Below are 21,429 nucleotides of genomic sequence, written 5' to 3'. Positions count from 1 at the left end.
CACAACGTAAATTAATACTGCCAAGAGATACATAAATCATGACATGAATTATTGTTCGCATTTCATTGTTTCTTTTGTACTCGTCTCAATACATCCGACTGCATGTTACATATTTGTCAACCATATTAAATACTTCATAGAACCTAAATTATGGAAAAACGAAATGGAAACTTTGCGGATTTTGACGCTGAGGATAAAACTATACCAAGAGGTCCTGAATCTTGGCCGTCTGAGATTCAACAGTGTAAAGTGTGCGACAACCCAACTCGGTCATTTTGCAAGTCGTGCAGTAGTGCATTCTATTGCTGCAAAGACCATCAAAAAGCACACTGGAAAATCCATAAAAATGAGTGCTTCCCCATCAGGGTAGTGGTCAATGATCCATCCTTCGGACGTCTCATGGTTGCAAGCCAGGATTTGACACAGGGACAGAGGATCCTCGAAGAAGTGCCCATTTTAATTACGCCAAATACACGCTCGGAGAACGGCATTACTTGTTTGGGTATGCAAAAAAATATTGAATTAAGTGGAAATCACCCATGCATGTTTATAAACCTAAGTCAATTAATATTGATTAAGGATGTTGCAAGAAGCTCACTCTAACTACTGCAGTCCCCTGTATTCGGTGTGGTTGGCCATTATGTGGTGTCCAGTGCGACATGGTAATAAGTTTAAAGGAAAAAAATAAAAATGAAATGCTTCCAATTTTCATATTATTTACTAAAGGAATCCCTCCACACCACCAATGAATGCATTATTTTCAAAGAACGAGCGATACAGTCGTCAATGGGAAACTTGGGGAATTCATATCAGACACTTTGCGAAATTGGAGTTCTTCGAATGTTACTTTTAATAGAACGGGAACCTAGACTTTGGAAGCGATTATTGAAGTTGGATTCCTTCAAGCAAACTCGAAAACAAGTTGCTGACAAAATGTTCAATCTAAATAGCATTATCTGCTTTATTCGACAAGAAGTGTCAATGGATATTGAGGAAGATTTGATTGATACCGCTTTCGGAATACTGCGAGGAAATGCTTTCGACACGAGCGATTACATCGGCTTCATTGACTGCTGCTCGTAATTTGTTTAATACAGCATTCCCTTCACGAGCATTCAATAAATATTGTTATTATGTGGGTATTGGAGGATCATAGTCATGGATTGATTGTTATTTTCTTTCAGGGATTCAGTGCGATGTGCATCAGTTATTTTCCCTACAGCAATTCTTCCTGGCATAAACTGTATTCCAAATGCTTATTATTCAATCCAAGGGCGACAAGATGGGAAATTCAAAATTGTATGTATAGCGTCCGTGGATATTGCAAATAATGAACCAATAAGCATGTCATATGAAGACGATCTGACTGGAACATTTTTGAGGCGGCGAGTTAAAGAAACCGTTTTCTATCAAAACTGTACATGTAAACTTTGTTCGGACCCGACCGAATATGGCACTTATATTTCCTCCCTTAAATGTACCAAATGTAAAATAGGCTACCTACTTGCATCAAATCCTTTGTCTTTGGAACCCGAGTGGAAATGCAATAATTGCAAATGTAGCATTACACATTTAAAAATGTTGGACACACTGCAAAAGGCAAAACTAAAACTTCAGAGCTGCATCAACCAGACCACGTTGGAAAAATCATTGGAAAGCATGAGAGGGGTCACACGGACTTTATTGCATGAAAATCACTTTCTTGTCTTGCAAACAGAAATTGAAATATGCCGAAGAATTTTGGCAGTCATCGGGTTCTATGAAATCAAAAACATTATTTCAGATGTTTCCCGTATTTTGGAAAATCTTATCGAAATCTCACAACATTTACTTTCCGTTGTTAATGTCCTTCGGCCGGGATACAACCGTACAAGAGGTAAATACATGAAATTATTTTAAAATAATTGCAACGGCAAATGTTTGTCAATAGTTTTTTTTTTACATATTCATATAAGTACTTATTACATTAATGAGTCCTATATATTTAATATAGGTCGGTTGCTCTATTGTCTTCAGTTTGGAATTTTAGTGTCTATTTTAAACGACCAAACGCTGCAAGAGGATCAACCGTCGACAGAGAGTATGGCAATCACCAAAAAGATGAAAATGGAACAACTTGGCAGGGTACAAAAGGAAGCTGAAGCTATCTTATCAGTGGAAGTAGATGAAAGTACAGAAGAATATAGGATGCTGAAGACTCTTCGTGGAGAATTGAAACTAGCTGGAAAGACAATCCATTTATAGAGTAGTGGCATACATACACTACAGAAGATTTATTTGAAGTATAGAAATATAAATTATATCTCTTAATTATTATTTAATTATCAAATAGTAGGTACTTATTAGGTTTGTATGATAAATAGCTAGGTTAGCTTAAACTTTTCATGAAGTGCAGAGAAAATCCTTTGTGCTTTTTGTGGCCCAATTCCAGGACACAAAGCAATTTTGTCTGGGGACGCTTCAATCAACGAATCAAGTGAGCCGAAAACTCGTAGTAATGTCATCGCATCCGTTTTGTTCACAGAACGTATCGAAGTTAAGGAATCAATTACCTATATAAATAATAAAATAAATTACAAATATTAAACACATACACATATCGTTCGCTAAGGATTTGAAATTCAATTACTTGCTGCATAATACTAGGATCTTGTTTCTCTTGAATTAACTCTGGGGGTTTATTTTCATAAACTTTGTAATTTTCCAAAATCTTGGCAGCTTCTTCAGCCCCATGAGCCATAAGAATCGTCAAATCTGCCAACATTGCAATGTGAGACAACGTTTTCAATATTGGGTATGGATCTGCAACATCAACCTGTTTAACACAAAATTATAATTTAAAAAATATTTTCTACTTAAAATACATGCAATTAAAATCTAAAGACAATCATATAGTTACCTGAACCAACAATACACGCAGATCATACGCACCCCTCAGCTCCTTTAACCGATCGTGAATATAATCCTGTATATTGATAAGATTCGAATTATGATAATGTTATTGTGTAAATATTTATTTTTTGTTTGGTTGATTACCGGGTGCAAATTATGATATCGAATGCTCAGAAATAAAACACACGCCGTTGCGCCAACAACATAGTCTGGCTGGATGTTCGGATCATATTCCCAAGGTACACTTCGGATATGCTTCAAAACAGGATTTCCTCTCTATCATGATTAAAATTATCATTGGCATTATATAATAAAATTCAGATCCACTAAACCTGTCGAGGGTTAACCAAAATGCTTCCTTTCGACAAAGGACCACCTCCAGCAGCAGAAGGAACAGGAAGGGACGAAGATGACGACGCTGATGCGGTATTTGTTTTTCTCACAGAAATAGAAGCATTAGCCGACGTTGTTGCTTCCAGCATTTCGACGTCTTGACGATTCTCCATCGTATTAATATTCTGAGGGTTATTATGGTCAGATCTCCTGAATTGGATAAACTTCTTAAATAAAAAGAGTTGAACCATAAGAAACAAAGAGCTAAAGTCGTCTGCTGAAGCCGAATTGTCTCATTGTATTTGCTATTGCCCGAGTCTCACCCTGCCTCATTTGATCAAACTCATGAACTACTTTTACAATACCCCAAGCAGAAGCAGCACGTATATGCCCATTACCCGGCGCTTTGTGGCCATCCATGATTGAGTCTCGTGAATTTTTGCTCAAAATTATTTTCAACAAAACAACATACCTTTTCAACTTGGTCTCCCAGGATGTCCTTTGATTGAGCAGTGCACGGTGTGGGTTTCAGGAACAGGGCGTAATTATGGCGCAGCAACCGAAGCCTGAAGGGGATTTTATGCCGAAGGTGGATTTACAGAAAGATAGAAAATTCCTATCACAAGCTCAATTAGACTACATGCGACTGGCCCAACAACAAAACGCCGGTAAAAATAAATAATCACTCTAAAAACGATTTTTCATAAAAAATGTTCTCAATTGTCCATGATTTCTTGAATAGATGAATGAACATTGCAATACTTAATTTACAGACCGAGTTAATCGCTTGAAAAAAATTCGTCGAACAAATCTTTTGACTGCGGGAGTGTTGGGTGTGTCAGTTTTTGCGATTTTTGGTTACTCTATGTGGGCAGTGGGCTCTGAGAAATTTCTGGACGAATTCGAAGATAAACCTGCATCAAAGAGTTGAAAATTACTATTATTATCAAATTAGTTAAAAAAGACTAAAACTATGAACTAAGAAACTTTACAATCATTATTAATTAGCAGCCATATTACTGCGCGTTTTTCAAGACTTTTTTGTTTTATTCGTGTAACAATGCTAGTTTGAATAATTTAGATAGTATCCTGCACAGCTCCCTAGTACGGAAACTTAATTGCTCTAAGAAATAAACGAAGCTAATATAAAATGGCCCTAAGCGCAGCTGCTGCTATTCGAACCGCAGCTTCCAACCAAGTTGCCAGCATAAGATTGCCTCCCATACCCTCAATTAGTGATCTTGTCAAACTCTACAAACTGAAAGCCATTAAACAACTATCTCAAAACTTTCTAATGGATGAAAAACTAACGGGAAAAATCGTAAAAGCAGCAGGAAATTTGAAAAATGGTTACGTTTTTGAAGTGGGCCCAGGTCCAGGAGGAATCACAAGATCCATCATCATGAAAAATCCAAAGAAAATTATTCTCATTGAAAAGGACAAACGATTTGCTTCCGCCTTGAATCATTTAAGAAATGCATGTCCGCCCGAAACCCTTGATATTTATTGGGGGGATGTATTATCATTTGAAATGAGCAAAATGATTCCGGATGAAGCACGAAGGGATTGGATGGACGATGGTATCCCCCCAATCCATGTTTTGGGCAATCTCCCCTTTAGCATTTCTACCCCCTTGATTATTAAGTGGCTCTCAGCAATTTCTAGCAAAAGTAACATCTGGTCTTATGGCAGAGTTCCTTTGACCCTCACTTTTCAACAAGAAGTTGCTGAACGTCTCATAGCCGAACCATCACAGGAACAGAGATCTAGACTTTCTGTTATGGCCCAGCATTTGTGCCATGTCTACCACAAGTTTACAATTCCAGGTCAGTATATGCAATGAATTGAAAGATGCATATTATACATGCACATATTTGGTAGGTTCGCAATTTAAGGGTTGCATTTTTATATTAATCATTCTGCAAAAAGGTACTGCATTTGTTCCTAAACCGGATGTTGATGTTGGTGTCGTCAAATTTGTACCCAGAGAAGAACCACTGATTCATCGGAATTTTTCTCTAGTCGAAAAGGTTGTCCGACAAACATTTTCTATGAGGCAAAAATACTGTCGTCGTGGTGTGGCGTGAGTAGCAGATTACGAGTATTGAGAAGTAACAATTGTTACAGAATATAAATGTATACTTTATTTATTCTTTCAGAACTTTGTTTCCTGAAATGGTTCGAGTATGGTTTACCCAAGAAATGTTCAGACGGTCAGGAGTCGTTACCACAAGACGTCCCTTTGAACTGGAAATGAAAGAGTTTGCTAGTTTGTGTAATGCTTATGCTGAGGTAATTCTGTAAATCTGCACTAAATTCTTAAGATTTAATGAATTGCCTTCACTACACTGCTAAACTTGTCAATTTGTCATTGTCTTCTAGATTTGCCGTGAGTACCCTAGTCTGAGTGATTATAATTATCGAGGATTTAACCCTGATGAAGAGTGGAATTCAATGAATGGGCATGCTTATCAAGCATTCGTGTTGGAAAAGCAAGAAATACGAGAATTAGATCCAGGTGATCCTGAACCATGATTATATATATACATACGTCCGATAGCTTCTAATTGAAATATATATATATATATCCTGTAGAGAAGTAATGGCAATAAAGGTTCTCTAGACTTTACTTGATGCAAATTCATCAATTTAATAATTCATTAAACTGAGTTCATTAAACTCAATTCATTAATTTGAGGTGCAGTTTAGAGAAATCTCAGTTTGTCTGTCTTCAACCGTTCGTTGTGAGAAAGTCTCTCGTGCGACACCTTCCTCGTGAAGTGAGAAACGCTGCTAAAAGGCCATGCTGCCACAAAACCAGATCCCGGCGTGCACTTCGTTCACTCACTTCTCCACTCTTTCTCTTCAGACCGAGCAACGAGGTCTCGTTTAACTAATTAATTTAATTTCTGTTAAATAAAATGGTTCAAAAGAAGGTAAGCATCACTTATCTAACTCATCACTTATCCCTTCTTCATAGGAGAGCTTTGAATTGCTCAAATTACATAAAATTAAACATTTTAAACATCAAAAATTTAGAACACAGCATTTTCTAAGTTTCAATTTCCCATGGGGTAATGGAGGGTTGAAGAAGTTAATTAATTTCATTTTGGGTAATGTTTCTCAGGGGAAGAAGAAGGTGGTCGGGAAAAAGGTGGCAGCCCCACCCCCACTCGCCGCCAAGAAACAGGAGTCTAAAAAGAAGCAGAATCCTCTTTTTGAGAAGCGACCCCGCAACTTTGGAGTTGGACAGGACATCCAACCGACCCGTGACCTGAGTCGATTCGTCAAATGGCCGAGGTACATCCGTGTCCAAAGACAGCGAAAGGTGCTGCAGGAGCGACTCAAGATCCCACCTCCAATCAACCAATTTAACCATACCTTGGACAGGCAGACAGGTATAGAGAACCTTTAAATGCACTATTTCAGTGCCACTGACGAGCTATCCAGTACCTTTTCTAAGGTCTGGTGGACGTTTTGTGTGCATAATGACAGTGCGAAAGGATAGGTAAGAACTCGAAGCACCAAGGACACATCATAATACAAACAGCTTTCCACTGCAACATGCATGTGGTGTGATGCTGTTTGTTGATGATCTGGACGATTTGGGATTATTTCGCATATTGTCTTTTGTATTTTAATTTTTGACAAAATTAATAATGGTTAAATATTGCGTATTTGTGTTTAGCCAAACAGTTGTTCCGCGTGCTTGACAAGTATCGCCCAGAGTCTCGAGCTGCTCGTAAAGCTCGTTTGAGGGCCAGGGCTCAGGACAAGGCCAAGGGAAAGACGGATACTCCTAGCAAGCGAACCACGGCGCTGAAGCAGGGAGCCAACTCTGTAGTTCGTGCCATCGAACAGAAAAAAGCGCAATTGGTCATCATTGCTCACGACGTTGATCCTCTTGAGGTATGTTATCGTTTTTATAATTTCACTGCAGGAATTTAGAGTGATTTATCTACAACTATTTCGATGATGTATTATGAATTTCTTCACCTGAAAAATCATGAAGATTAAAATTCGAGCTTTTTAACCCTGAGTCAAATATTTTAAATTATCAGATAATAATCACCATCATTCTGGTTTATCATTGCTATTTTGTTTGACATTAGCCGTTCTTTGCTCTTTCTAGCTCGTCCTTTTCATCCCCACCTTGTGCAGGAAAATGGGCATTCCATACTGCATCGTTAAAGGAAAGGCTCGTTTGGGTAGATTGGTGTACAGAAATACTTGTACATGCGTCGCTTTGACTTCGGTAAGTAAATTTTGTAAATTATTTCTGAAAAATGTTCAAGTTTTTATTTTATATGATGACCACTTATACCGAAATATGACCTTTCTGATTATACAACATGCACTACCATCTGAGGAAATTATACTTATAATTTCAAATAGTATTAGAAGTTTGCGACTGTTACTAAAAGTGGCTGCAATGATTTTTGTTTACAGGTTGAGAGCGCAGATCGCAGCCAATTCACCAAGGTCCTGGAAGCCATCAAGACAAACTTCAATGAACGCTACGATGAAATTCGTCGTCACTGGGGAGGTGGTGTTCTCGGTTCAAAGAGTGCAGCTCGCATCGCCAAAATCGAGAAAGCGAAGGTGAAGGAAGCTGCCCAAAAAGTTGGAGCGTAATTACTACAATTTTATATGGCCTTTTTGAGTCTTCTGTTATCCAATGTCATACTGCGATGGGAGAATAAAAAATGTCTAAACGAACCCATAATTTTGTCTAATAAATTTATTTATTCAAAATAGTACAATGAAATACATTACAAATAAAAATAATCTTGTCTACCGACAAGTGCGTGTATTAACCTTAAAAAAATGTTACGAAGGAGTTATTCGGGGGTTTCGGAGACGAAATTTTTGACAGAAGAAGGAAGCCGGTTTTATTTTAGTTTATGTGATAATTCGGCATATGTTTTATGTGATAATTCGGCATATGTACTTAGCATTTTTAATTAATTCAAACTCATTTTCGTGCAAACGAGTATGTTTTGGCAACAGTTGATTTTTACCTTCATGACTTGCACTTTTCCCAGTAATGATGAATATCAATAAATATAATCGTCGATAACCTTGGTGCTATCAATAACATCAATATGAAGATATGATACGTGTAGTACGCCGAGCATTTGTTAGTTGCATAGTAAATTGGTGGTGAAATGGACTTGATGGACTGTGAACCTGAACTGACTATACATAAACGTCTCAATTGCTATACACAGACTTTTGCTTCATGCAAACATCATACCCTCATTCATTACAAAAGAGCCTTGATAAATTTTTACCTCAGCTGCCGGTCCACTGCAGACTACAGTCGAATTATTTTCTGTAATAAAGTAACTGTACTACAGTTTACAATAAAGGTAGGTTGGTCAACTTACTTGTTATAATTGTTCTACTGTATAATTTTTCGGTTATTCGTGTTGTACATCAATTTCCTGGTGTACGGGTAATTTCTAATTTCATGAGCATTCGTTTTGCCTGATTCTCAATTTGAATAATATTACCATTTATGTATAGAGTTATGGGGAGAAAATACAATATCGTGGTCTTCGGAGCTGCAGGCTTCACTGGGAAGCATTTAATTTTGGAAATTGTAAAAACGCTGGATGAAAAGGATGAACAATTCTCATGGGCAGTTTCCGGCAGGTCCACGTCTAAACTTGACGTCGTTTTGCAGGAAATGTCTAAAGCCTCAGGTAATATGCAGTATGATATTCCCATAATTTCATGGTTTCATTTTCATATATTGTGTGGTACTGTGGTTTAATATATTGTTTCATATGTTGTACATAGTTTAATAATAATATGTATTTTTGTATGTAAATATATAGGTAAAGACCTCAGTAATGTTGACAAGATTGTGGCAGATGTCGCAGACAGGGAGTCTCTTCGGAATATGGCACGACAAGCGGACGTTGTCCTAAATTGTGTGGGACCTTATCTTTTATATGGGGGAGACGAAGTGGTCCAGGTATTACCACCAGTGAACCAAATAAATCGCAAACAATATTCAATTGCCTTATATTTTTACCATAGGCATGTATCCAAGAGGGAACGCATCATTTGGACCTTTCTGGAGAGCCTCAGGTATTGGTGGTATAGAATTAATACAGGAGCCATGAAATCCTGAGTTTGTTCTCTGTGCCGTTGATAATTGATAACATGCATTACTGATTGATTCAAATATGATGAAATTAATTTCCCAGTTTCTGGAGAAGGTTCAACTCAAATATAACAAAGATGCAGAAGAAAGTGGAGCATATATCATTGGATGTTGTGGGTTAGTTATTTATTTTAGACATAAAAGTAATTAAAAATGTTGTGAAACGGTCTAGGAGGACTATTTAATAAACTTTAGTTTTATTTTGCTTCACCAAGCTTTCGACAATTATAAAAGTAATTGTTGTGGAACGGTCTAACGAAACTGCATTCATAAATCCATAATAGATTCGATAGCATCCCTGCCGACTATGGGTCAGTTTACTTGGAGAATAATTTTTACGGTACCTCACAAACTTTTCTAATTAATTAATTTATAATGTTAACTATGGCTGAATGCTGGATATAACTTACTAATACAAATATAGGACAGCTTAATTCTGTAGTTTCATACATGCAGATCAAGAAGGGTACAAAGGTTAGTTTCAATAGTGATTTTCGATACGAAGGCTGACTTAATTTGATTTATAACATCATCAATAAAGTCAATGACATTATGTCTGAGCATGTTTATAGGTCACTAAGCTTAATTTTGGTACCTGGCATTCGGGAGTGATCATGTGCAACCGTTTTTTCGAAACCTTTGCATTAAAACGCAAACTTTATCCAAATCCGTATTACAAGTTCCAGTACAAGGTGCCATACAGGTATAGCTGAATTTATTGTTAAAACGGACCTGCATGCAACTATGCGATCTAATGATCATTAATTATTTTGCCAGACCAATCGTTTACTGCGAAGAGGTACAGGGATGGTGCATCAACTTGCCATTTCCAGACGCCAGAGTGATGGAGCGCACTCAGCGGTACAAATACTACAATGAGAAGCGACGACCTATTCAGACGCAGGCCTTCATGCGAAGTCCCAACTTCTTCCTCGCCATCCTCATGGCTATCGGATCACTTCTGCTCGGAATACTCGCCCAGTTCAAGTTCGGGGTACGACTTTTGGAAAATGTACGTGTAACATTACTAAATTAAGGGTTTTGCATATACATTAATATAATTTATATATCGTTGGGAGCTTTCGTCATAAATAAGTGCTACATATTCGTGATCGACATATAGTATCCGCGCCTCTTCTCCATGGGCATGGTTACTAAAGATGGACCAACTAAGGAGGAAATGGACAGCCCCTTCAGTTTCACACTGGTGGGCAAAGGATGGGATAAGAGTACCAAGCCAACCAGCGATGGACTGTATGCCTCCCCACCCAATAAAACGTTAATTCTAAAGGTGAAAAGTTTCGCTAGTTCAATTCTGTTGGATTTTTGAAATCTAATTCTACATTTTTGTACTTTTTTATCAAATTAATTATTTTACCACAGGTGAGTGGTATCAATCCAGGATATGGTGGAACTGTCACAATCATGCTCCACGCTGGTCTTGCAATAATTAAAGAACGCAACCTCATGCCATCCAAGTAATCTATTTATTTAATTGCTAACAGTTATTCAGGATTGTCAGGAAGTCAGGATGCAATCTCTGATTTTTGATTTTTGCAGAGGGGGTGTGTATACGCCTGGAACTGCATTTGCTCGAACATCTCTCGCTGAAAAGTTGACTCGACACGGCGTGTCGTTCACATTGACAACACCTCAGTAGAAAAATGCTCTTGTCATTTCGTGATAAATTTATTACCAGTAATGCGTCTCGACAAGAACTTTGTTTATTTCTTAAAGATTCCTCTCTATATTTTTGAAATTCTAACTGTTGTATTTAAAGTTCATTAAAATAAACACTTTAGTTGCATTACACATAATTTTCTTTTACCTCTACAGGAACAAGAAATAATATAAATATATATAATTTAATATATTTGATTTATTTTGCATTTATTACAATATGGCCTTTATCTGTACACCCAGATCATAGAAGCATAATATCGGCATCGCACGCATGCATGCAAAGAAATGTGCAAAATTGATTTGATCCATTATGGGGTGATGACGAAACAAATTATTCGTCTTCATGAACCTCACTATATATTATGGCATGCTATTATAGCATGTCATAAATTACGAAAAACTGTGTGAACTCCATTTTATTATTGGGTTATTTCTTGGCTGGAGTATGGTGATTGTGGAAGCATGGAAATGACCAACTCAACCCCGGCATCTGAAGCTTATATTGACATTGACATCATGCAATTGGACTCTTGAACTTAAGACTGGCTGGCTGGAGGACAGTTTATCTCCCATAAAATTCCTGGAATCCACTCCACATTCTCAGTTTCATTAGAATAATTAATTATTAATAAAGGTGAAACAAGGTAATTAAAAATGCTGCCAAATTAAGCCCGGTTTGACAATTATCAAGCATAATTTATCGATTCTAATACTTTTTGTTCTTAATTTTAAAATATTTAGTTATTTGTAAGATTGTATTCTCGAAGAAGTTTAAAACGAATTCAAAATGTCCAGAAAGTTTGATCTCATAGTAAGAAATACATCGTTCGTATGTGAATATGACGTATTATGCAGATCAAAGATATCATATTATGTATCATTATTAGGTCTTTGGAGCGACTGGCTTTACTGGAAAGTATGTGGCTGAGACGATTGTCAAAACTCTCAAATCCACTCCTCCTGGCGAATCGTTCACATGGGCTGTTGCAGGTCGATCTACGTCGAAACTTGCTACTATTCTGGATGAAATTAGTGGACGGACAGGTACGATAAACAAAAGAGGCATTTTAAAACATTATGAAAGTATCGGTATGCAAGTACTTAGCTAACGCATGCATATGTAACAGGCCAAGATTTGAAGAGTGTTGAAAAAATTGTGGCAGACGTGTCAGACCCTGAGTCAATAAAAAGTATGGCTCGTTTAGGCAAAGTTGTTTTGAATTGTGTGGGTCCGTACCGATTTTTTGGTGAGCAAGTTGTGAAAGCATGCGTTGAGGAGGGCACGCACCATGTCGACGTCAGTGGCGAACCTCAATTTTTGGAAAGCATGCAACTAAAGTACCACAAACTGGCAGAAGAAAAAGGGATTTACGTCGTTGGTTCATGCGGTTTCGATTCGATTCCGGCTGATTGTGGAACAGTTTATCTGGTTCAAAATTTTGGGGGTAATTAATATACAACCTTACCAATACAGATACACCGTATTATGCCTTGGACATTAATTCAACTTACATACTGTGTGTGTATAGGGGATGTAAATTCTGTCGAAGAATATGTGGAAACTGATAACGGAGGACAGGTGTGAATTAATATAATATGCTAAAGATTTGATAAATCCTTATAATAAATGTTCAAAATCGGTCAATTATAGCCGACTAAAATTCATTACGGTACTTGGCAATCTGCAATTTATGGACTGGCTCACGCAAATGAACTTCGACCCCTGCGGTCACAACTTTATCCAGAACCACTTCCAAAGCCAAAGTACCGAATGACACAAAGGAAATTTCTGCACCGAAGTGACATTGTCGAGGGATGGTGTATCCCATTCCCTGGTTCTGATCGTTCCGTTGTGATGCGTTCACAGCGTCATTTCTTTCACCAAGAACGACAACACCCTGTGCAAATGCAAGCTTATTTAAAGCAGAAATCTCTTTTTGAAATGATGTGCTTGGTCATTGGTGGAATGATATTCGGGGTTTTCGTACAATTTAAAATTGGAAAATACCTTCTTGAGAGGGTAATAGAATAATACTATGCACTATATATATATATTAATACTACAAACACAAAATGATCATATGCTAATGGAACCCCTTGCCTTGTATGCTTAGTTCCCTACATTTTTTTCCGCCGGATATGTTACACATGAGGGTCCTGCTCCAGAAGAAATGGATAAATTGACATTCACCATCACTCTGGTTGGCGAAGGATGGGGAGAGAAGTTGTTGGAACCTACGGATATCCACGCTGATCCTCCCAAAAAGACTAAAGTCGTCAAAGTAAGAAGAGAAGAAGAAAAGCAATTCAAAACGTATTTATTATTCGTGTATAAGTTACTTTTGTAATAAATATTAATCAGGTTCGAGGGACAAATCCAGGTTATGGTGCTACGTGCGTGTGTCTTGTCCAAGCTGCTCTGACCATTTTGAAAGAAGACAATAAGATGCCCTCAAAGTAAGTAGTTTATTACACAGTCATCATTGAATTGCGGCTTTATGAACTTGGATTTGTAATGATTGACGAATATTAAAATATTATAGGGGCGGCGTTTACCCACCCGGTGCTGCATTTGCCAAAACCACTTTGATTCAACGACTGAATCAAAATGGAGTGACATTTACACTTGAAGGATAAAACGGCAGAGACGATTTTGGTGGAAAATTGGGAATATATCTATTCGACAGGAAATAAAGTGTCACACTGTCAATATAGCAATAAATACTAAACCTGATTTCATCCAAAACACATTATTTAAAAATTTTAAATAATAACTATATTCTTTAACCAGTTGCCTGCCACATTAACCTTATAAAAACTAATTAATTTTGACCTGGATACCATTTAAAAACGGAATTAAAAATGGTTTCTATTGCATTTGGGGGCGGATTTACTGGGGGGCAGAATACCATTGAGACCGACTTGTGGGGCGGTGATAAAATCAGTTGGGGACTGAATTAATGCAAACCGATTTTGAATATTCTACTGATGCAGTTATGATTTATTAGAGACCTGGAACTGATTCGACAACAAAAATTAGAACATAATACATTTTTAACATGAAATTGCAACTGAACCAAATGAACACACGATATTCTGTAACCATACACCTTATTGGTGGAATCCGTCGCCAACGAGAAAAAGTTGGCCTACACCTTATTGGTGTAGTCCGTCGCTAAGGCGAAAAATTTGGCCTACACCTTATTGGTGTAGTCCGTCGCCAAGAGATCGAAATCGCCCTCCACCTTATTGGTGGAATCCGTTTTTAAAAGGTTAAAAGGCATAAGGTAGTTGCTAAGCCCCCAATATAACGCTTCGAATTTCGCGATCCTTGTACCATTTTTCTTGGACAATCATTTCCAATGCGGTCCAAGATATGAAATTATGACACGTACGCTAGCGCCCAAATTAATGCAGAGTTGATACTGATAATTTGACATATAGAAATTATTTTACTTATCATTGCTTGTTTGCCAAGGCAATTTTTAGCCCGAGTCAGGGCTTATGTAATTGTCATGTCCGTCCGTCTGTCTGTCTGTCTGTCTGCCTGCCTGTCTTTAAAATAACTCTCGAACGAGTTAACCGATTGACTTGAAATTTTTACCATATGCAGATTGGACAAAGTTAGGAAATGAGTTCGAAGATGGGCGACATCGGTCCAGTGGTTGACCTGTGGGGGTCATCGGAGTGGGTGGGGTATTATGCACCAAAATTTCGAAATCGTCGTAGAAAACTCAAATTTGGTACAGAGGCTGGTAATGGCTCCTAATGAAAGAATATGAAGTGAAATTGGTAAAATTTTTAAAGGCCAGGACCCGTTGAGGTGACCCATACCGATTTTCATAGCTTGTCGCAAACAGCTGAAATTCGGAACTGTGATACTTAATGGCTTCTCATGAAATTATATGAAGTCAAAGAGGAACAAAAAGTAGCCAGAGGGGTACCCATACCGATTTCTAAGAGTTTATATATTCAGATAAAATTTAGTGCGGAGTCGAAAAAAAAGTTAGAATTAAAATATAGGAGGGTTGAATTTCGAAATTTTTATACGAACAGCCTCTACTGCTCGTGGTATTTGGTTTGGTGCCAAGTAATACTACCAAGTGACGTTAAGTTAATGCAAGAATTAGTGAAAAATGGTACAACATTCTGACAAACATGGGTTTGCTAATCAATCCTGGTTCGGGCTAAGCAAAGCTGTACAGATATGTTGGAATTTCCGTAAATAATCTCTATAAAGCTGGAGTTTTTTGGGGCTAGTATATTACGATCAAGTATTTATTATCAATAGCAAATATTTGACCTAAACTTTTCTCAAACTTATAAACATGTGCAGATAGTGAAGAAGTAAGTCGAGCGTTCTCTGGGGCAGTATTGGCATTGTGAAAAACCTATCAGTACAGCCTGTACTGATAGGTTTTTCACAATGAAATTTTCTATACAATTGTGATACTATTTTGCACTAATTCTTACATAACTCATAGAAATCGGTATGGGTCACCCCCTCTGGGGTGACTTTAACTTATAGTTGCTTTTTGTTCGTATTTGACTTCATATTATTTCATGAGAAGCCATTAAGTATCACTGTTTTGAATTTCAGCTTTTTTCCGACAAGTTCTGAAAATCGGTATGGGTCACCCCAACGGGTCCCGGACGATGAAAATTTTACCAATTCACTTCATATTCTTCCATTAGGGGCCATAAGCAGCCTTTATACAAAATTTCAGCTCGATTGGATGATTTTGAAAAATCGGTATTGGTCATACCCTCTCCGGTACTTCCGGTTGAAAAATTTTCCAATCTCGCTTTATATTCTTCTATTAGGAACCATTAGCACGCTCCGTGCCAAATTTCAGCTTTCTATCACAATTTTGAGATTTAGGTGCCTAATACCCACTGGTCCAAATATGACCCCCACCGGTCCAAATCTTTTCTCATCGAACCCCATCTTCGAACTCGGTCGTTGCATATACATGTCTGCACCAAATTTGGTTAAAATCGGTCAACTCGTTCGAAAGTTATCGAAAGACAGACGGACATGACGATCACATAAGCCCTGGTTCGGGCTAAAAAAAATTACACGACTTTGATGTGCTCGGGCGGACAATTTTGTTTTTGGAATTACACGACTTTGATGTGCTTGGGCGATAGATTTTGTTTTTGAAATCACACGACATTGATGTACTTGGGCGCATGGTTACCGTACAAGAATTACACGACTTTGATGCACGATTGCTTGACATTTAGTATCTAGGTAACTCTTGTGTCTTTTAACGGTTGCGACAAATGGTGGAGTTACAAATAAAATAATTATTTTTTAAATCGTTGGTACACGTCCCATGGTCGTGTGTACCAACGACTTTGACCTTTAATAACTTTTGAATGGGCAGACATAGAGATTTAATTCGTTAAGATGAAATCATCGTAATTTTTAGCTTGATTTTTTAAGATCAAAATCTCGAGGGTACTATTTCGAAAATTAAATTTGAAATCCCAGTGTGCAGCGTTTGTTTAGCCCGAGTCAGGGTCAGTGTCAGCTTCTAAACTTTAGTCAGACGACCTGCACCAACTACTATTCGTAATCGGCAAAAATGTTCCCACAATCCAGCATGCAAAATTTCAGCTCCTTGACCAATTTTAAAACCAGTACGGGTCTCAGTCTTCTGGGCTGGGCCCACAAAAATATTCATATTCGATGAATATGAACATTATTCATATTCTTTAGTCTGATGTGCCCTTATCCATGATACCGAATTTTATTTTTATTCTACCAATATAAAAAGCAGCGTGGGTCACCTTGTTAAATCTCTGTGGAAAAAATCTTAATATTTAGTTCATAGCAATCTGGTCTACCCCCACGGGGTCGTGCCAAATTTCAGTCTTCTACGAGTGTCTAATTTCATCTTTTTAATACAATTTTTGAAAATCGATATGGGTCACCCCCTTAAAGGTCCCTCCACATAAAAATGGTACCAATTTCAATTCATATTCTTTCATCAGGGGCCATTAGCAATCTCTGCACTAATTTCAGCTCGATGGATAATTTTCAAAAATCGGTATGGTATCGGGTCCCTCCAGTCGGAAATTTTCCCAATTTAAATTCATATTCTTCAATTAGACACCATTAGCAATCTCAATGCCAGTTTACAGCTTTCAACGAGGATTTTGAAATACTCCACCCACCCAGATGACCACCACAGGTCAACCACTTAATTGATTTCGCCCATCTTCAAACTTAACTCCTCATTTGTCACATACTACATGTATACCAAATTTAAAGTCGCTAGGCCGAGTTTAACGAAAGTTATCGTAAAATGATCGGACGGACAGACGGACAGACAGACGGACATGACGGTTACAAAATTACATTTCCAAAACTGTAACCAATGGCATATTTTCAACAATTTTTAGTTTTCTAAAAATGAAAATTTATTTTGTAACTCGGCCATTTGTCGTAACCTTAAAGATTGATAAAGTGTCAAATAATCTTGACTTTGATGTACTTGGGCCCTTAGCGACGTTTTGTGCAGCACATGACATTCATGTGCTTGGGAGGCAACTGGTTAATGAAAATCATAGTTCTACATTAAAACTAAAATGTACAAACAATCAAAATAATATCGAATGAATTAGAATGCGAACGCTGAACATGATGTAATTTACAATCATAAATTATGATTCATAGTAGAAAATTAAATGACTCTTGACTTTACTATTAATTATTAATGACGTCGATATGTTAGTATATTTTTGAGATTAAACAAATAGATAAAAATATGACCGAAATAAATAAATATAATATATTACTCTCATCTCATCTCATGAGCTGGTCACCATTGCATCAGAAACGGTCAGAATACGGTGATTCACGTCTTATGCAAAATATCTGGAACTTTCCATGCAATTGTTGTGCAATTTGCATTTGCAGTCAGAGATTGACTTTTACTGAATCATCTGCGCGTCACCTACCGAGTTTGATTGTGGGGAGGGCGGCAGGGATTGAAAATCATTTTACACCGGTGGTGGATTATTACCACAGGCTTTTGCACATGAGAAACTCGCTCGCGTAGTAAGTCCATCCAGCACGAGGCGCTGCTCCATCTTATATTTTATACACTTCCTCATCTCCATTCCACCAAGAACAAAAGAACACTTCTTCTTTCTCTCTCATCGTCTGCGACTAAAGGTAAATTAACACTTTGTGAATATTGTTCACGTAATAATATTGCAGTAATTAACGTAATATTAATTTCTAGACTAAACACAACATGGATCAAGAAAAGTTAGCCAGGATTCAAGCCCAAGTTCGAATTGGAGGAAAGGGGACGGCCCGCAGGAAGAAGAAGGTTGTTCACAGGAGTGCTACTACAGATGATAAAAAGTTGCAATCGACCCTTAAAAAACTCGCCGTGAGCACTATCCCCGGAATTGAAGAGGTCAGTGAGTAGTTAGGTTGATGAATTGCTGAGAAAAATAGCTAATATTAATAAGGTTATACCCGAACTTCCTAGGTAAACATGATCAAGGATGACGGAACCGTAATTCATTTCAACAATCCAAAGGTGCAAGCGTCTTTGAGCTCAAACGTTTTCGCTGTTACTGGACATGGAGAGACGAAAGGTTATTATTGATCTATGATGTGGGTGGGACTGTAAATACTTTGCTGATTCTAATATCTATTTATTTTATCGGTTCTTTCAGAGGTGGCTGAGATGTTGCCAGCAATTTTGAGTCAAATGGGTGAGTAAAATTTAATAATATAGATTTTACCTGGAAAGAAATATATTGTTGTCGTTGTAAATCTTGGGCTAATTCATATTTTTTTGGACAGGGCCAGAGAGTTTGGAACACGTTAAAAGGTTTGCGTACACGGGAGGACAACAACGTTCGGCTGCACAGCTCAGTGGAAAAATTGATGCTGGTGAAGATGGAGATGCTGACAGTGATGACGAGGACGTGCCGGATTTGGTTTCAAACTTTGATTTGCCGAGCAAGGATGAAGCCAACGTGGCAAAAACGACTGACACTACCGCCCCGGCAGGTATATTTTCCATGCTATGCTGGTCACTATATCAAATTAAACGAGTTACCAAATTTTTGTACCAATAATAATTTTAATAACTTTAATTTCAGAAACACCAAGCAAGAAAGAAGAATGAAAAATTTATCAAGTTAATAGCATCGTTTAAAATTTTCACTCTTTTCTTGCATTTAGTTGTCCCATTTTTGGTTTGCTGAAGATTTTGTTGGGCTATGAGAACAGCAAAATCAATGTGTATTGTCTTTAAGTTTGTATCACTTGGTTCGCTCGTAATAATTATAAGTAGTGATTAAAATTTTCTTTTTTGATTATATATATCCTCCTTTCAGACAAACAACTTGCTTTACAAATTTTCACCATGATAAAATTTTCAGGCATCGAAGTCTATTATAAATATAATTTCATCATTAGTGCGATCACTTTGGTCTACAAAAACCATTTCACCGGTTACTGATTGTTTCTTACAGATAAATTTACAGTAATAAAATGTACCTAAATATATTATAAAGTTAATTTCGAGTATAAAATAATTCTATTGAAATTCTCTATACATAATATGGTAATTCTCATAGAAAATTGATAGCCTCCTATTCGGAAAAGTCAGATCATCATGCAAATTAACCTCATATAATCACATTTAGAAGAAGTGCAGTGCAGGGTTCTACAAATTCCAAGCAAATTTTTGGCTGGACATCTTTTAGTAAAAGGTAACAACAACAGGCCATTGCTTTCTCATGGATTCTTCCCCAGTACAACTTACAAGCAGCATACAAATAAAACCGACGCCGATGATATTATGACGATGGGTGTTGGTTATTTATATGGGAAGAAGGAATGGCTAAAAATAGCAGTTTATACTCTTTCGCAGGGAAAAGAGTTGCTTTTCTCAATCTTCCATCAGTAGTTCCATCGTCTCATCTCTCTCAAACACCCAAGTTATCGTTTGCACTCCTCTGCTTTGATTTCAGGGGAATATGTTCAAGCTTAGCTCTGCCAAAGGACGAGCGATAGATGATACGTGCCGAGTTCTTTTGAAGCACATTGAGCTTTGTAAATAGCACAGGATTTCCATTCTTCCTCTTCTGCAACTAAAGGAAAACACGCTGCTACGCTAAAGAGTAATATTATCATCATCAATGTACATATAATTCCCCACCAAATCCTCCTTCCAAACCATTATCGCATACAAATGATTCAAAAGCGGAAGATACTCTTTCCCTCGCCGTAATAATACGGATGTCCTCTCCAACATGAGCTTTCGAACAGCAGAGTTTTCCCACATGGTGGTTGCAGGTCCTATAGCATAAGGAGTAGCAGTTCTCGTAGTCTCGTTGAGAACAACACGATTCATTTAACGTTCGATCTCGCTTGAGGACACCGCAAAACTTATTGTTTTAGTGTAAGTACTGTGTCGTACGGTCAAACAGTTCCATTCGCGAACAAGATCAAGCAGGAGGTCGTGTAACGCTCAATAATATTAACCACGTACGCAGAAGGCCAACGAACACGACGACGAGCCAACGAACCTACTCAAATTTTGGGGCTTGAAAATAACAAACTTAATTTAATTTCGCATTCCACTGTGAAACTGTCCATTGAAATTGGAACATTGAAGACAATGAAAAATTAACCTTCAAACTAATTGCAATAAAATATTGCATTTTATCTTTACAATTGTTACGTTGAAATGTATTACTTTAGTAATTTAAAGCAAAACTGCGTCGTTTATTAATTAGCGAATCTTATTGTGATAAATTTACATACGTAAGAAACCCCTCTTTGTGCAACCAAAGTGACTCACATTAAACTTGACACATCAAAAATAACTTGACGAGTCTTATGCATAGACGAGAAAGATGCATCATAATTGTACTTTCATGGAACAAATCGGACTCGTGCTCTAATTATTAGTTTCCATCATCAGTGCGTGTAGAGTGTAAAGAGGCGTCAATCATAAAAAGGAAGTGATGTCATCTTACCGGAGTAATTACGTAAGTTATTTATGGCAAGGATCCATATGAATTGTTTGTGTGAATACGTCAATTAGTTTAATAAGAGACTTGAGCATGTAAAATACTGTATGTAAAATAAGTATGTAAATATGTATATTTATTTTATAATATTATAAAATAAATATACATATTTACTTATAGAAAATTGTGTATTTACACAATTTTCATGGACAATGCATCATATTTGCTTGCGTTTTGAAGCAAATCTGGCATGAATGACCTTTATCGAATTCTGATAGCAGTAAGAAGGATTGAATAGCATTTTTCAGAATGTTGAAACAGTGTCTGACAAA

At 37.3% G+C, this 21,429-nt stretch overlaps 9 protein-coding genes, 1 long non-coding RNA gene and 1 other non-coding gene across 20 annotated transcripts in view; 10 read left to right on the top strand and 1 right to left on the bottom strand.

The window, feature by feature from the left end:
• The first annotated feature begins 53 nt into the window (after nt 1–53).
• LOC110842280 (SET domain-containing protein SmydA-8) lies at nt 54–2,276 on the top strand. The gene is made up of 5 exons (XM_022087987.2): nt 54–502; nt 580–662; nt 727–1,079; nt 1,185–1,876; nt 1,994–2,276. The coding sequence occupies exons 1-5, from the start codon at nt 151–153 to the stop codon at nt 2,242–2,244; spliced, it is 1,731 nt and encodes a 576-aa protein (XP_021943679.2). The 5' UTR covers nt 54–150; the 3' UTR covers nt 2,245–2,276.
• Nucleotides 2,238–3,839, bottom strand: LOC110863375 (DNA excision repair protein ERCC-1). 4 transcript variants are annotated; one of them, XM_035846359.1, is made up of 6 exons: nt 3,698–3,839; nt 3,225–3,435; nt 3,037–3,168; nt 2,900–2,965; nt 2,630–2,815; nt 2,238–2,552 (listed from the first exon to the last, which is right to left on the bottom strand). In XM_035846359.1, the coding sequence occupies exons 2-6, from the start codon at nt 3,396–3,398 to the stop codon at nt 2,364–2,366; spliced, it is 747 nt and encodes a 248-aa protein (XP_035702252.1). In that variant the 5' UTR covers nt 3,399–3,435; nt 3,698–3,839; the 3' UTR covers nt 2,238–2,363. The 4 variants fall into 4 exon arrangements, with proteins under 4 accessions (XP_035702252.1, XP_035702254.1, XP_035702253.1 ...); XM_035846361.1 differs by having other exon boundaries at nt 3,240–3,435; XM_035846360.1 differs by having other exon boundaries at nt 3,225–3,449; nt 3,698–3,833.
• On the top strand, nt 3,741–4,230 carry LOC110863376 (cytochrome c oxidase assembly factor 3, mitochondrial-like). The gene is made up of 2 exons (XM_022112672.2): nt 3,741–3,893; nt 3,999–4,230. The coding sequence occupies exons 1-2, from the start codon at nt 3,773–3,775 to the stop codon at nt 4,154–4,156; spliced, it is 279 nt and encodes a 92-aa protein (XP_021968364.1). The 5' UTR covers nt 3,741–3,772; the 3' UTR covers nt 4,157–4,230.
• A 106-nt stretch (nt 4,231–4,336) lies between these two features.
• Nucleotides 4,337–5,854, top strand: LOC110863374 (mitochondrial dimethyladenosine transferase 1). Its single transcript, XM_022112669.2, has 4 exons — nt 4,337–5,051; nt 5,155–5,308; nt 5,385–5,517; nt 5,608–5,854. The coding sequence occupies exons 1-4, from the start codon at nt 4,376–4,378 to the stop codon at nt 5,758–5,760; spliced, it is 1,116 nt and encodes a 371-aa protein (XP_021968361.1). The 5' UTR covers nt 4,337–4,375; the 3' UTR covers nt 5,761–5,854.
• Nucleotides 5,855–6,003: 149 nt separating this feature from the next.
• On the top strand, nt 6,004–7,951 carry LOC110848350 (60S ribosomal protein L7a). Its single transcript, XM_022095548.2, has 5 exons — nt 6,004–6,161; nt 6,353–6,623; nt 6,914–7,134; nt 7,358–7,480; nt 7,675–7,951. The coding sequence occupies exons 1-5, from the start codon at nt 6,147–6,149 to the stop codon at nt 7,858–7,860; spliced, it is 816 nt and encodes a 271-aa protein (XP_021951240.1). The 5' UTR covers nt 6,004–6,146; the 3' UTR covers nt 7,861–7,951.
• On the top strand, nt 7,193–7,270 carry LOC118434196. The gene has a single exon (XR_004833825.1). It is a non-coding gene; the product is annotated as a small nucleolar RNA SNORD36 (small nucleolar RNA).
• A 486-nt stretch (nt 7,952–8,437) lies between the features above and the next one.
• Nucleotides 8,438–11,217, top strand: LOC110850594 (saccharopine dehydrogenase-like oxidoreductase). Of its 2 annotated transcripts, none has more exons than XM_022098028.2 (12): nt 8,438–8,597; nt 8,755–8,933; nt 9,069–9,208; nt 9,274–9,324; nt 9,444–9,517; nt 9,685–9,740; nt 9,825–9,874; nt 9,973–10,103; nt 10,178–10,412; nt 10,524–10,691; nt 10,784–10,878; nt 10,961–11,217. In XM_022098028.2, exons 2-12 carry the CDS (start codon nt 8,759–8,761, stop codon nt 11,058–11,060), a joined length of 1,275 nt encoding a protein of 424 aa, XP_021953720.1. In that variant the 5' UTR covers nt 8,438–8,597; nt 8,755–8,758; the 3' UTR covers nt 11,061–11,217. The 2 variants fall into 2 exon arrangements, with proteins under 2 accessions (XP_021953720.1, XP_021953729.1); XM_022098037.2 differs by having other exon boundaries at nt 8,485–8,683.
• A 357-nt stretch (nt 11,218–11,574) lies between these two features.
• LOC110850606 (saccharopine dehydrogenase-like oxidoreductase) lies at nt 11,575–13,836 on the top strand. Its single transcript, XM_022098049.2, has 9 exons — nt 11,575–11,727; nt 11,825–11,894; nt 11,971–12,127; nt 12,211–12,528; nt 12,613–12,662; nt 12,735–13,103; nt 13,198–13,365; nt 13,446–13,540; nt 13,627–13,836. Exons 2-9 carry the CDS (start codon nt 11,871–11,873, stop codon nt 13,718–13,720), a joined length of 1,275 nt encoding a protein of 424 aa, XP_021953741.1. The 5' UTR covers nt 11,575–11,727; nt 11,825–11,870; the 3' UTR covers nt 13,721–13,836.
• Nucleotides 13,837–14,294: 458 nt separating this feature from the next.
• On the top strand, nt 14,295–17,900 carry LOC118433893. 3 transcript variants are annotated; one of them, XR_004833649.1, is made up of 2 exons: nt 14,295–14,355; nt 17,599–17,900. It is a non-coding gene; the product is annotated as an uncharacterized LOC118433893 (long non-coding RNA). The 3 variants fall into 3 exon arrangements; XR_004833648.1 differs by having other exon boundaries at nt 14,339–14,474; XR_004833647.1 differs by lacking the exon at nt 14,295–14,355 and adding an exon at nt 14,844–16,337.
• Nucleotides 17,901–18,109: 209 nt separating this feature from the next.
• LOC110852985 (transcription factor BTF3 homolog 4) lies at nt 18,110–19,637 on the top strand. Its single transcript, XM_022101179.2, has 6 exons — nt 18,110–18,269; nt 18,340–18,519; nt 18,595–18,703; nt 18,785–18,823; nt 18,915–19,124; nt 19,217–19,637. The coding sequence occupies exons 2-6, from the start codon at nt 18,352–18,354 to the stop codon at nt 19,240–19,242; spliced, it is 552 nt and encodes a 183-aa protein (XP_021956871.1). The 5' UTR covers nt 18,110–18,269; nt 18,340–18,351; the 3' UTR covers nt 19,243–19,637.
• Nucleotides 19,638–20,300: 663 nt separating this feature from the next.
• The window catches only part of LOC110852042, a 37,298-nt gene continuing 36,169 nt past the window's right edge, over nt 20,301–21,429 (top strand). Inside the window, exon 1 of one of the 4 annotated variants that reach the window (XR_004833640.1) lies at nt 20,301–21,115. Coding sequence is in view for 3 of the 4 variants with exons in the window: in XM_035846343.1 (XP_035702236.1) it covers nt 21,092–21,115 (24 nt within the window). In the remaining variant the exon portion in view is untranslated. The remainder of the gene's footprint in view (nt 21,116–21,429) is intronic. The other 3 variants (XM_035846343.1, XM_035846342.1, XM_022100027.2) reach the window with 3 other exon arrangements.

The sequence above is a fragment of the Folsomia candida genome, unplaced genomic scaffold (assembly GCF_002217175.1).
Source record: "Folsomia candida strain VU population unplaced genomic scaffold, ASM221717v1 Fcan01_Sc001, whole genome shotgun sequence".
NCBI classification, from domain to species: Eukaryota; Metazoa; Arthropoda; class Collembola; order Entomobryomorpha; family Isotomidae; genus Folsomia; species Folsomia candida.
This window is presented reverse-complemented; position numbering and strand designations above follow the sequence as displayed.

Coding starts and splice junctions, on each gene's coding strand:
- LOC110863376 (XM_022112672.2), top strand. CDS start 3,773: ATGGCGCAGCAACCGAAGCCTGAAGGGGATTTTATGCCGAAGGTGGAT. Junction 3,894..3,998: donor GGCCCAACAACAAAACGCCG/GTAAAAATAAAT, acceptor CTTAATTTACAG/ACCGAGTTAATCGCTTGAAA.
- LOC110842280 (XM_022087987.2), top strand. CDS start 151: ATGGAAAAACGAAATGGAAACTTTGCGGATTTTGACGCTGAGGATAAA. Junction 503..579: donor GAACGGCATTACTTGTTTGG/GTATGCAAAAAA, acceptor ATATTGATTAAG/GATGTTGCAAGAAGCTCACT. Junction 663..726: donor GTGGTGTCCAGTGCGACATG/GTAATAAGTTTA, acceptor TATTTACTAAAG/GAATCCCTCCACACCACCAA.
- LOC110850594 (XM_022098028.2), top strand. CDS start 8,759: ATGGGGAGAAAATACAATATCGTGGTCTTCGGAGCTGCAGGCTTCACT. Junction 9,741..9,824: donor CTTGGAGAATAATTTTTACG/GTACCTCACAAA, acceptor ATACAAATATAG/GACAGCTTAATTCTGTAGTT. Junction 10,413..10,523: donor GGGTACGACTTTTGGAAAAT/GTACGTGTAACA, acceptor ATCGACATATAG/TATCCGCGCCTCTTCTCCAT.
- LOC110848350 (XM_022095548.2), top strand. Junction 6,624..6,913: donor TACCTTGGACAGGCAGACAG/GTATAGAGAACC, acceptor ATTTGTGTTTAG/CCAAACAGTTGTTCCGCGTG. Junction 7,135..7,357: donor ACGACGTTGATCCTCTTGAG/GTATGTTATCGT, acceptor TGCTCTTTCTAG/CTCGTCCTTTTCATCCCCAC.
- LOC110850606 (XM_022098049.2), top strand. CDS start 11,871: ATGTCCAGAAAGTTTGATCTCATA. Junction 12,128..12,210: donor TGAAATTAGTGGACGGACAG/GTACGATAAACA, acceptor CATATGTAACAG/GCCAAGATTTGAAGAGTGTT. Junction 13,104..13,197: donor GAAAATACCTTCTTGAGAGG/GTAATAGAATAA, acceptor TTGTATGCTTAG/TTCCCTACATTTTTTTCCGC.
- LOC110852985 (XM_022101179.2), top strand. CDS start 18,352: ATGGATCAAGAAAAGTTAGCCAGGATTCAAGCCCAAGTTCGAATTGGA. Junction 18,520..18,594: donor CTATCCCCGGAATTGAAGAG/GTCAGTGAGTAG, acceptor CGAACTTCCTAG/GTAAACATGATCAAGGATGA. Junction 18,704..18,784: donor TGGACATGGAGAGACGAAAG/GTTATTATTGAT, acceptor CGGTTCTTTCAG/AGGTGGCTGAGATGTTGCCA.
- LOC110863374 (XM_022112669.2), top strand. CDS start 4,376: ATGGCCCTAAGCGCAGCTGCTGCTATTCGAACCGCAGCTTCCAACCAA. Junction 5,309..5,384: donor TACTGTCGTCGTGGTGTGGC/GTGAGTAGCAGA, acceptor TTATTCTTTCAG/AACTTTGTTTCCTGAAATGG. Junction 5,518..5,607: donor TGTGTAATGCTTATGCTGAG/GTAATTCTGTAA, acceptor ATTGTCTTCTAG/ATTTGCCGTGAGTACCCTAG.
- LOC110863375 (XM_035846359.1), bottom strand. CDS start 3,398: ATGGAGAATCGTCAAGACGTCGAAATGCTGGAAGCAACAACGTCGGCT. Junction 2,966..3,036: donor GATATCATAATTTGCACCCG/GTAATCAACCAA, acceptor ATCAATATACAG/GATTATATTCACGATCGGTT. Junction 2,553..2,629: donor ATCCTAGTATTATGCAGCAA/GTAATTGAATTT, acceptor TTATTTATATAG/GTAATTGATTCCTTAACTTC.